Source organism: Gopherus evgoodei, chromosome 6, assembly GCF_007399415.2.
Source record: "Gopherus evgoodei ecotype Sinaloan lineage chromosome 6, rGopEvg1_v1.p, whole genome shotgun sequence".
Taxonomy (NCBI): Eukaryota; Metazoa; Chordata; order Testudines; family Testudinidae; genus Gopherus; species Gopherus evgoodei.
The window spans coordinates 123,976,236-123,989,545 of record NC_044327.1 but is presented as its reverse complement, the minus strand read 5'-3'; the positions used below and the strand labels follow the sequence as shown (position 1 = coordinate 123,989,545).

At 45.3% G+C, this 13,310-nt stretch overlaps 1 protein-coding gene across 1 annotated transcript in view; it reads left to right on the top strand.

The window, feature by feature from the left end:
* Positions 1-13,310, top strand: part of RNF165 (ring finger protein 165) — a 115,757-nt gene that overhangs the window by 81,185 nt on the left and 21,262 nt on the right. The window contains exons 2-3 of the mRNA XM_030567790.1: positions 7,309-7,618; positions 12,023-12,148. Of these exons, the coding sequence (XP_030423650.1) occupies positions 7,309-7,618; positions 12,023-12,148 (436 nt within the window). The remainder of the gene's footprint in view (positions 1-7,308; positions 7,619-12,022; positions 12,149-13,310) is intronic.

The window sequence follows — 13,310 nt, the reverse complement described above, 5'->3', positions numbered from 1 at the left end:
TATAACACTGTTTCACCTATAATGCAGTAAGATTTTTTGGCTCCCGAGGACAGCGTTATATCGAGGTAGAGGTGTATTAATGCGGAGACCAGTCCTTTAGGCTACAAGCTTGTCAGTTTCTCACTGGTAAGCTCTATGCTTACTTGTCAGGAGATCAAAGTATATTAATGGAAAAATAAAGTCGATTGTGGTTGGTCTAGTCAGGAGCTCAGATCTCCCATTCACATGGAGATAGAAACTTGAGGCCCTCTGTGATTTGACACAGGGAGTATCTGAATCTCCATCTCCCCTCTTTAATCCTAGAACTACAGTTCCTTTTTGCAAATTCCTGCTGCAGGCAGGTTATGCAGAGCATGGCACAGGAAGGATGCAATTAGTGGCTTTTGAATGTGATGGGCACACTTCCAGCGTAATCGTCTTTGCCGTATAAATGTCCTACAAACTCAAGAGCTGCTTTGGAAAGTGAAAATGGCTCCCTGGCCATCATTACAGGGAGAAAAAACACTGAGCCAGTATGGTGTCTCTGGACAGATCTTTAGTTATGGATTTCTCTCTGCTGTGCCAGATAGTACTGTCTAAACAAAGGACTGTTGAAATAAATGGATCAAGTTCTCATTTGACCCAGAATCTCTCATGGGCAGTGATTTTATGTTCCAATGTAAATCTGACCTGGGACTGAAATATGGGCTGAGCAAAAAGAAAAGAATAAATGTTACTGGAGTAAATACTATAGGGCTTGATCCTGTGCACTTTACCCTGAGAAATCTTCCGTTAAATTCAGTAAAGGAATGGTACTGCCAGGCCATATTCTGATCTCAGTTACATCAGGGTAAATCCAGGATAATTCTGTTCTATTGATGTCAGCGGAGGTACTATGGGTTTACCCAGTTAACATATTTCATCCTGTGTGATTTTCAGCAACTATTTTTTCTTTGTGATGTGTGGTTGGTCAGTTGCATCGTACTGGTATTGTTTTTGCTTCTGTCTGGTTGACTACAACAGGAAGAGAGAGGAGAGAGAGATTTCAAGATGGCTGTGCTAAGACACAGGCCTGCAGAAGTGTTTCACAAAGTTTCTGTCTTTCCTGAGACATCCTCACAACCACACTTGTATGAAAGGAATACAAAAAAAGTCACGAATTCCATCAAAGCAAGTTCGTGGCTTATCTTAATGAATGTTCCCACATGCAGCTAGCCAATATTGGCGCAGGTCTAATGGACAGTATCTTCATCAGAGATGAAAATGCATAGTGTAATATTCTGCCCCAGAGCAGTGTGAAACTTTTGTAATGGAACCCCCAAGCTGTGGACAAATCATCCAGTTTCATTAGACTCCCAATGTATGAATGTCTTCATTCAACCATTCCCAGTGAGTGAGCTCATCAGAACCTGTGTATGAGCAGGTTATACACGAATCGTTCAAAATTGGTGGTTTGTGTGTTCAATCAGTTGTTTAGGGTATGTCTCTGTTTGGAGCTAGCACGCTAGAGTACTCGTGTAGCCTCGGGAGCACAGGCAGCAGCGAGCAGCGGCAGGTGCTTGTTGTGCCGAGTACATACCCATGGTGTTCAGGCAGGTTTGTTATCGGAGGAGCTAGCTTGCTGCTTACCTACTGACTATGCTTCCCCAGTTACACTTCGACCTTTAGTGTACTAGCTTGCAGAGAGCTATCACTAGGATGTCTACACATGCTGGGAATCACAATCCAAGCTCCGAGTGTAGACGTCCCCTTAGTTTCAATCAGCCTGTGTTTATGGCCTTCCACTCCTCTAGAAATCACCAGCTTGTTGCTTGGTTTCAGGACAAATTCCTGCAAAACCACAAATTTAAAATATTTCTTCCTTATAATTCTTCCACCTCTTCCGACTTGTAGAGGCACCCTAATGAATAGGTGGCCAAACTGCTTTGCCTTTGTCTGAGCTAAGATGGCCCCAATACACAGCCTGACATAGGAGCACCCTGCTTTCTAGGGGAGTTTGGAGCCATTTCTCAGCTTTGTACATTAGCCTGAACTTTACTGTGTATTCAAAGCACCATGCTAACTGTTGGTGCCCAGTACAATAAATAATACACTTCCAATTCGAGACCATAACATTGTTCCAAGTTCACTCCAAACTGGACCCTGCTTCTCTCAAGCGGCTTTCAAACCTGGTCAGAGATTTGAGTTTCTAAGAAAACTTCAGCTTTGGTAAATTTCCTGTGTTTTTTGGCTTCATTGTGGGCATTGTTCTAGTTGCAGGGTTATGTTTTGTGTAGTCCAATATACAGTAAGTGTATAATGAACAAAGCATTCGAAAGCAACCTCCACTTGTCTCCAATGTGTGTGCTGTATGGCATACTGTCTGTCACCAGGCTGCATGCTGTAGGGAGTAGATTAACTGACTCTCTCAGAGGAGTTCTGAAAGGAGAGTTTTGTCCAGAAAGAATGGTGATTGTATTTTTGAAGAGATAAGGGGGCATCTATTTATTTAAATGCCTCTTGAGAAGCAATCCTATGTCACACACAAATGGGGTGTGGATGGCTGGTGGTGAACTGTATGATGCTAATGACTTGTGGTAAGAAGTGATCTTGATCCAGTGGTCAATGGTGCATTTTATGCACGGCCCCATGTTGAGCATGTTTGGAGATGCACCATCTTAGAGGGAGTTTTGAAGGAATGCTGGGCCTCAGGGAGCAGAATTTCTCCTAGAGCGCCCAGCGCACTGTGATTGCTGATACACTCTATCAGATGGAGCGATATATTACATCATCAACTACAGCCCCACCTTCAGACCTTACTGCACCCCAAGGGCTCACAGACGGAGGGATCCCTGTGCTCTACTGATCACAGAGACTGTATTGCCTGGCGTATGCAGATAGAGGAGGGGGCGGGGCTGGGGCTCTGTGTGCAATCACTATACAGCCATGTAAGGGCCAGTCTAAGTGTGGCACATAGTGAAATCTGTCTTGATGGGGAGAAAAGTTAGAGTGGAGAGTTGTAAAGAATTTTAGTGAGGTGCTGCGCGCCCTTAATTTGTAACGGATTCTTTTGCCAAAGGGATGCCGATTCATTACCTCAGTCCTAATTGTGGCTCTGCCAGTAGGTTTCTGTGTGGCCCTGGGCAAGTCACTTAAGTTCCATATGCCTCATTTTACCTGTCTTTAAAGTGAATCTGATACTGTCAAACCCAAGCATTAAAATATGAGTCAAGCCTTAAAAACCATGAAATTGTTAAAAGATCATGAGACTTTTTTAAAAAACTGATAAATCGGGGGGTGGGGGGGTTCTTTCCTTTTTGGGTGCTGAGCCTTTTGGGTGTAGTTAAGTCACATTCTGAAGGTTTTAAGATGAGATTTTCGTGAAATAACTTGACTCCAGGAGCCAGATCTTGACAAAAAAGGTCATGGGGTTGAGGGGAAAATTTGGGTAAACGGAGTTTTAACGTATGTATCATTTGGAGTTCAGCTTACCCACTTCTTTTTACATCACTATTACATCACACAAGAAAAGTGCGAAATATCACGAGATTCGCAAGAGTTGGCAACAAGGATAATACCACCTACCTACACAGGGGTGTTATGGGGCCCGATTCATGCAATGTTTGAGACACTCTAAAGGAAAGCACCACAGAAGTGCAAATGATTATTTTTTGTCTCTGATACTTATATGGCCCCCAGTACAGTAGTGCCTGAGCATCTCACAATATTTAATGCGCTTATGCTCACAAAACCACTGGTAGGGGAATGCTATTATCCCTGTTTTACAGATGGGGACTGAGACAAAGAGAAACTTAGGGCTTGTCCCACATGGAACTTTAGTGTGTGAGGCAAATCAGAGCATGAATTTACCGTGACTAGTTTGCCATGCAGCAATGTCCTATGTGGTGCTAACGGTTCTGTAGTGAACAGGGCCGGCGCTTCCATTTAGGTGACCTAGGCGGTCGCCTAGGGCACCAGGATTTGGGAAGGCGGCATTTTGCTGCCCTCGGCGGCAATTTGGCGGCGGTGGGTCCTTCCATGCTCTGAGTTGTCGTCAGCAATTCTGCGGCGGGTCCTTCACTCACTCCAGGACCCACCGCCAAAGTGCCCCGAAGACCGGGAGCACGGACAGACCACCCCCCCGGCCGCAGAATTGCCGCCAATGACCGGGAGCGCGGAAGGACCGCTGCCTAGGGCGCCAAAAACCCTGGCGCCACTCCTGGTAGTGAATTCTGACCTACTCCTGTTTGGCGACAGCTGGGGCACTATAGATTAACACTCTGGCTTGCTGTGCACTAACATCCCAGGTAGACTGGCTCTGAGTGACTTGCTCAAGGTAAAATACTGTGACTGGTTGGATCACAGAAAACCCCTTGGGAACTGCGAACTGATGTGCTGAGACTACCCCTGAGCCTGTTTCCACTGACAGCTTGGGACTTCAGTGCGCTGCCTGGTTTGAGCCAGACATACTAGCCTGCTGCAAACCCAGACCCAGGTCTAAACCATATCCCCTAAACACGACAGGCTTAACTGAAAACAGCTGACAGAAGTGTTCCTCTCTCTAACACTCAGATGCCCAGCTCCCAAGGGGGTCCAAACCCCAAATAAATCCATTTTACCCTGTATAAAGCTGTCATAACATAATTCCCATATTTGGAGCTTAGCGTCCAAAATATGGGTGTTAGCATGAAAATCTCCAAGCTTAGTTACCAGCTTGGACCTGGTAAAGCTGCCACCACCCAAAAAATTAGAGTGTTTTGGGGCACTCTGGTCCTCCCAAAAACCTTCCCTGGGGACCCCAAGACCCAAATTCCTAGAGTCTCACAACAAAGGGGAATAAACCATTTCCCTTCCCCCCTCCAGGTGTTCCCTCCCTGGGTTCCTGGAGAGATATACAGAAGCAAGCTCCGTGAATCTAAACAGAGGAACTCCACCCTCCCTATTTCCAGTCCTGGAAACAGAAGTACTTCCCTCTTCACCCAGAGGGAATGCAAAGTCAGGCTAGTAAATCTAACACACACAGATTTCCCCCTGACTTCTTCCTCCCACCAATTCCCTGGTGAGCTACAGACTCAATTCCCTGGAGTTCCCCACTAAAGAAAATCTCCAACAGGTCTTAAAAAGAAAGCTTTATGTAAAAAGAAAGAAAAATACATAAAAATGGTCTCTCTGTATTAAGGTGACAAATACAGGGTCAATTGCTTAAAAGAAATATAAATAAACAGCCTTATTCAAAAGAACACAATTCAAAACACTCCAGCAACTACACACATGTAAATACAAAAAAAAAAACCATATAAACCACTATCCTTTCTGTACTTACAACTGGGAAACAGAAGATTAGAAAGCAGGAGACAGAAAAATCCTTCCCATAGCCGAGAGGGATAGACACAAGACAAAGAACAAAGGACTCACACACAAACTTCCCTCCACCCAGATTTGAAAAAGTCTTGTTTCCTGATTGGTCCTCTGGTCAGGTGTTTCAGGTTACTCCTTTCCAGGTAAAAGAACATTAACCCTTAACTATCTGTTTATGACAAAAGCTTATTGGGATAAACTCATAAATTGTTCTTCCTCTATAACACTGATAGATATGCACACCTGTTTGCTCCCCCCTCCCTGGTATTAATACATACTCTGGGTTAATTAATACGTAAAAAGTGATTTTATTAAATACAAAAAGTAGGATTTAAGTGGTTCCAAGTAATAACAGACAGAACAAAGTGAATTACCAAGCAAAATAAAATAAAACATGCAATCTATGCCTAATACAGTAAGAAAACTGAATACAGATAAAACCTCACCCTCAGATATTTCAATAGACTTCTATCACAGACTGGACGCCTTCCTAGTTTGGGCACAATCCTTTCCCCTGGTACAGCCCCTGTTCCAGCTCAGGTGGTAGCTAGAGGATTTCTCATGATTGCAGCCCCCTTGTTCTATTCCACACTCTGATATAGCTTTGGCACAAGGAATCTTTTGTCTCCCTGGGTCCCCACCCCTCGTTCTAAATGGAAAAGCACCAGGTTTAAGATGGATTTCAGTACAAGGTGACATGATCACACATCCTGTGAGACCCCAAGCCTTCATTACTTCCAGCTTAACTCATAGGAAGGCCTGCAAGCAAACAGAGCCATCCACAGTCAATTGTCCTGGTTGATGAGAGCCGTCAAGATTCCCAACCACCATTAATGGCCCACACTTTGCATAACTACAGTAGGCCCGCAGAGTTATATTTTATATTTCTAGTTTCAGATACAAGAGTGATACATTTATACAAATAGGATGACCACACTCAGTAGATTATAAGCTTTGTAATGATACCTTACAAGAGACCTTTTGCATGAAGCATATTTTAGTTACATTATATTCACACTCATCAGCATATTTTCATAAAATCATACAGAGTGCAACATCACAGCAAAGTCTGTGGTAGGCAAGGGAATTGAACTCGTGGGGTCTGTCTGAATGAGAGGGACATGGACCTCTAGCAGGTAGCACCTGGTTTATTGTTAGTTTAGGAAAGATCTTGCAGATGTTACCGAAAGACTATATGAGAACCAGGCCTCCCAAGATGAAACAAACTAAAGCTGGATGTCGTTGGTATAAGGTTTCACTTGGGCCGAACAAAAGAGATGGCCTTAGGCTTGGATAAGAGATTCCACATTTTCGGCTTTGATCTGTACCGGATTTATTCTAATAAACCTCTGAGGTTTATTACAAACACTCATCTTGTAGTATGATACACACTAAGAATAAGTAGTTTGTATGATGATATTGCTGTCTTTTAATTTCCTACATGCGGATATTTTTTCAGTGGGTGTGTAGCCTGCATGTTCAATCCTTAGTACGCCAGTCAAGATGGCAGCTGTTATGAATGCAAAAGTTCTAAGGAAATAGGTATTTATGTGCTCAATCAGCCCACTGGCCCATATAATCCAGGATCTTGTCTCAGCTAGCAGCCAATGCAAGAGGCTTCAGAAAAAAGTGTAAAGCTTCCATCCTGGACAGTGATGGCATTGGGGGACATGTAACATTTCTTCCTCATTCCTGGGAGTGTGTGGCTGGCTTATGTGTGAAAGCAGGAAGTTTTATATGCTTTAAAGATTTCATGTCCGGTTTAATGCAGCTACCCAGCTTATGCACAGGTAATGCAACTGCTGGCTTTTGTGGAGGCTTGTTTGGAAATGTGGCCACGGGCATACAGATGACTTTGATCATTAATTCAAAGAGATGGAAGACATCTGTGAGGCTTTGTTCCTGATGGGGTATTCTAGAGGAAGTCCTATTGCACAGCCTTTGTGGTGGTTATTTGCATACCTCTCTGATAGACTTGCTTTTCTTTTTCAGGTGCTCCTTTTCAAAGGTCTCAGCACCCTCATGCTACCTCCTGCCGGCACTTCCATCTGGGCCCCCAACCTCAGATCTCAGCTGACTTCCCTCTCCCTCACCCTGTCCAGCCACAGCCAGGGCTGAACCCTCACATGGCGACAGCTCACCAGCATAACGGCCCACTACACCAGCCCCTACCACCTCTGCCAGCCCTGCCGTTTCAGGATGTGACAGGACCCTCCTTCCTACCTCAGGCGCTACACCAGCAATACCTCCTCCAGCAGCAGCTCCTCGAAGCCCAGCACCGCAGGCTCATGCCTCATCCAAGGTGGGTGACCTTTCCACCAAGAAATCGGGCAGCTAGCTGCAAGCCATGAACTAACCCACCCCAGCCAGCCCATGGCTCTCAAGGGCGATGTTTCTTCTTACATTTGAGACATGACAATACAAGCTCAACCCTAGGGTAGCTGGGGCTGACACTCAGTGTCGTCAATGGGGCTCACACACATTTAAATCAGGGCTGAGTTTGGCTCCATGTCCTGTTCGTGGAGCGCAGTAAAGCAAAGTTGATGTCAAAGGACATTCTACACACATCTGACCTGCTGGAGGGGATAAATACCCCTGGCCTGATTTTCAGATACAGAAGTCCATGAGACCTTCCGAGGTTAGAATGGAGGGATGCCCCTGTCCTCTTAGGGTCTGAAAAGTGGTTCTGAACAAATGATATCCTGAGGCCACGTCTTTCACTCACTTCCTATGACATTTGGTTTCTAAGTGCCTGTTGCATAGATTCATCCAGCACCAAAGCTGTGGTCTTTTAGGGTCAGGTATCTTCAAGAGGAAGAGAGTCTGCAGAGCAGATTTTCAACTTCTGTTGCACCTATGCAATTGCATGGGGATCCACAGTACAAACACCTAGATAGGGGCGGGCAAACTTTTCAGCCTGAGGGCCGCATCGGGTTTTGGAAATTGTATGGAGGGCTGGGTAGGGGAGGGTGTCATGGACCGTCCCCCACCCCCTATAAGCCCCCCTGGACTCCTGCCCCAACCAACCCTCCCATTCCCTGATGGCCCCCCTTGGGACCACTGTCCCATCCACCCCCCTGCTCCCTCTCTCCTGACCGTCCCCAGAACCCCTGCCCCCTGCCGCCCCATCCAACCCCTTCTCCTTCCTGACTGCCCCCCTGGGGCCCCTGTCCCCATTCAATCCTCCTGTTCCCCGCACTCTGCCCCGACCCCTATCCACATCCCCGCCGCCTGACCACCCCCCACAAACTCTCCTGCCCTCTACCCAACCCCCCACCCTGTCTCCTTACTGCGCTGCTTGGAGCACCAGTGGGTGGTGGCGCTACAGTTATGCTGCCCAGCTGGAGCCAGCCACGCCGTTGCCACGGCGCAGCACAGAGCACCGGGTCAGGCTGGGCTGTGCAGCAGCTCTGCCCCAGGAGCTCACAGCCCCATCGCCCAGCGCCTTTTGCTGGCGGCAGAGCTAGCTGAGGCTGTGGAGGAGGGGGAGCAGCAGGGAAGAGGCTGGGGGCTAGCCTCCTGGGCCAGGAGCTCAGGGGCCGGGCAGGAGGGTCCCGCGGACCGTAGTTTGCCCATCTCTGACCCAGATAGAATGGGAAATGTAAGCTGTTCCAGTAAGAGTGGAGTTCACAGTTGTGACTGTGTATGAAAAAATCATTGAGTGATTCCTTACAGAAAACACCTGACTGATGTGCCCATAAAGCTCAGAAAACTCAGATGCATGAAGGAAACTCATTAAGAATATAAAATATATACATATATGTGTACGATTAGTGGTGAGTCCTAAAAGCACATGGGAGATCAGAATAGGTGAAAGTTACACAAAGGTAATGGGGAAAACGTTTGGCTTCTTAATTATAAGACTCGTTGGGGACATGCATTTAAAAGTACTAAGACAGAATCTCTCACGCTAGCGTAACTCACCTGAAGTTATTGGAAGTACTGATGTAAATGGCAGGAGAATCAGGATGACAGTTTTAAAACTGTACATAATCTATACTGGGCAACAGAGAAAATGGGGAGTTTGTATGAGATATATAAATGTTTGCTATAGGATTTCACAACAATATAGGAGACTTTATCACATATATTTTTCACTTATATGTGCATATTATGGGAAGGCAGAGGATCATCATTCTGGATGCAGCCTTGATGCTGTAATCCAGCTGAATGCAGGGTAAATGATGCTTCTGATTTGAAGAACATTTTTGTCAAGGAAGGCAGCTTGGCTTCACACTGGACAGATGGCTGCAAAGAGAATAATTTTAACTCAACAGAGATGGAAACTGATGTCAGGCCTTACTCTGCCTGCATTTCTTGAGAGAGTGGTTTGTATAAAATATAGGATGGGGAGACCTATTTGAAAACATATGGAAACCATTTGTGGGTTATACTAATGGATCAAGAATTAAAGCATGAAACTTTGCACTAATGCTGTGTTTGGAAAGATTGCTGCAAAGTGAAGGTTCCTGCTTTCCATGTGTTTTCCTTGTTAAAGGTGTTTTCTTATAATCTTCTTGTGTTTGTTTTGTTTTGCATGGGTCAGTTCTTTAAGTGGGTTTAATGATTAGTAGCAAATATATTTGTGGCTAGGGTAATGATGATATGTTTATTACTTAGTCGTACACTGCACTCTTCTGAAACCATATAGTGCAGTTCTACATCCAAATGTCCTCAGACGATCAGATCAGTGGCACATTTAGTCAATGGGTTGTGGACTTTGTGGTCATGGGCTCCTGGGGGATTCACAAATCAGGTAATAGGTTCACAACCTCTATGCCTTTCTCACAATGTTACACGGGTGATGCTAGCTATATGGGAGGGAGTGCTCAGGGGGTCCCATTATGGAAAAGGTCAAGAAATGCTCATCCAGTCCAGCATCCTGTTCAGGGAAACAGCTAGTTCCAGAGGAAGCTGCAAGAATCTCTGTTGCTGGCAGCTGTGGAATAGCCTGTTTACAGGGAAAGTTTCTTTGCAATCCTTAATAAGGAGAATCTGGTTTATGTCTTGCAGCGTGTGGGTTCTATTGTGACTCTGTGAAAAATGGAACCTCTTTACTCAGCAGATTAACTCCATTTGGGCCATATCCAGAGTTCTTTACTTAGATTTACTCCATCTTTGCTTAGGCAAACTGCCATCAGTATCAGTGTATGCAATGTAGTTGTACCTCACTCCCCTCATCAACATCACTGGGAGTTTGACTGCATAACAACTGAGCACACAGGTGTGACCCTTTGTATGTTCAGATCCTCATCTGTGTACTTCAGGTCTTGTTTACACACAGATTTTGTCTCTCTCTAACTATGTCAGTTTAGAAACGGATATTGTTAAAGCAGAGCAGCTTCACAGTGCGGATGCAGTTAAAGTAGTCAAGAGCTGTGAGTAGAGCAGCCCTTAGACACAGCTTGTGCTACCTCCTTCTTCTCTTAGCCCCGCAAAGACAAAACAACTAAAGGAGAGCTAGCTGGGGGCTATTCTGACATATCAGCAAGAGAAGCAATATAATGAAATTCCAGGATTGTTGTTCCGAAGCCTAGAACACCAGAGTCAATGTGAAGTGAAGGATACAGCTGCAAGCATGGTTGAGAGCTCTCTTTTGTTTAGACTGACACCAGGTTGAATCGTCACTGGAATTCACAGTCTGTTACCGTCCAATTTTTAAGTGTTCAGCCATTTTGACTTTACAAACTCCACCCCTGGGATGTACAGCTACAACAAGGCATGTATCTATGCATTGCCTGGAATCCTAGACCACTGTGATATCAGAGATAACTCAACCAATCACCTCCAGCTTTACTTAGGGCTGCCAACCCTCCAGGATTTTCCTGGCCTCTCTTGGAATTAGAGATTAATCTTTAATTAAAGATTGTGTCATCTGATGAAACCTCCAGCAATACCTCCAACCAAAGTTGGCAACCCTATTTACAGCTAATTTGCTTGCCACAGTTTCATTGGCTGTATGAAGGAGACTGCACAGATGGTGGGTTGGTTGGTCCAACTGCCACACTCAGCTGCTACTACCTGTTGACTAAATTCCAGGGGCAGGGCCAAATTCTTCTCCTAGTTACCATCTGTGGAGACTCCAGTGGAACCCCATTCATAACAACAGGTTAGTAAGGTGAATGTGGAGACAAGGATGGAGACAGAGGGTATAACGAGGTGCTGAATTAGGTTTACAGATTCTGTATTACAGTTGCCTTACCCATAGCCAGTAAGTATATCTTTTGACTTACAACTTTGAGGCGTTTGTGGTGCTGATGCTCAAAAATAACATACTTTTGTTTTTGCTTGTCAACAGAGTAAGTTTGGATAAAGTGCTAGAAAGGGACTGAGGTGACCTGGATTTTGCTCCTGGCTCTGCCACTGACCTTCCATGTGGTCTCCGCTCTGCCTCTGCCTCCCCTCCCTCTCATCCCTGGCATATCTTGTCTGTCACCCCTTAAAAGTGTGACCATTTCTATTGCTGCTGTTTTCTTGCCTTATTTACTATTATGTGCTTAGGGTGTGATATAAAAATAAAATTCCACAGAAGAGCAATAACTTTCCCCCCTCTGTTTTGAAGGAAGGAAGGAAGATGTGTTTGGTGAGGGAGCTGTAGGTGCACAATGTTTTACCTAGCAATCTGCCCATATCTTTCCCCTCTGACAGCATTTGGCCATGTCCTTCTCATCTTTAAACACACTTGCTCTTCTCCTCACCCCTGCAGGCGGACTCAGGAGCGCATGTCTGTTCAACCTCATCGGTTACACCCAGGCTTTGACTTCGGCCACCAACTGCAAACTCCTCAACCCATGGGGCCCCAGCCCAGGTATCTAGCTGAAGGCACAGACTGGTAAGTTTTTCATTTCCCCTGGTGTTTTGGATGAGGCATAATACCAAAGCCATAAGCAACCGTGGTCATTAAAGATCATGGCCCCTGGGTATTATGGGAAAATGTTTATACTTTGACTCACTATAATAAATTAATAATAATGTTCCCATGGCGCTTTTCACAATACGATAAAACTTTGCACTTGTATAGCAAGTAGGGGCGTTAACACCAGAGGCCCAAACAGGCCCCAGTCCGGTAATTACATTTCCCTATCTATGTGCCTCCTGCAGTTTTAGTTACATCTAGTGGGTCAGATTTTCTGCGGCATACAGTATATGCTGGATGCAGCAGACTGTCATGGAGCCAGTTACAACACCCTGATTCTCTGCCTTAGCCTCTAGTCAAACTAGAGCAGACTGGAGGCTGCTCTCGACGGTCCTAGTTGTCTCTAGTTTCCTTCTGCATTGGGTCCTGGCCACTGGGATTCCTCTCTTCATGGTCTGCACTGGAGGGCCTATGGAGAGGGAAGGACACATTGAACTAGAGAATCTAGCCCAGAAATTCTTCACTTCTGCTCCTAAATGGTGGTTTAAAGTTGCCATATGCTGTTAAACAGCTGCCACGTTCCATTGCAGAAGTGACTGCAGTTCAATGAGTGTGGATGTCAATATTATGCACATAATGGAATGTCTGTAGTTTTTGTTTGTTTCTTTTTTTGAAGAAATAAGGAAATTACACACAAAACTATGTCAGCGGCTCATTATGAAAGTTGCAAAGTCAGGCACCCAAAAGTTGGGAAATGCCAGAATTAAGATTGCACATCTTCATTGTATCACCTTGCGCAGAAGCATTATGAGACAGTCTTTAGTTATATGATCACAAACTATTTATTCAGCAGGACTCCTGCCTCATTCAGTGCACAGGAGGGTGATGCTCTGGGGATAAATCAGGGCTATGTAGGGAAGGAGGCTGTTGTCTGTAGAACCCCTGTTACTTTGGTTGCAGTAGATGGAAGGTGTATATCTATTGTGCACCTGGGAGATTGCTTGCCCACGACTAAAGGCCACCCCTCACCTGAGCGGGAGGGGCCAGTGGTCCCAGGCCACAAGTAAATGCAGGGGAGAGCAAATGAAAAAAACAGGAGTGGGCTTGCAGGTCATAGGACAAAACTCCAGCATCCAGA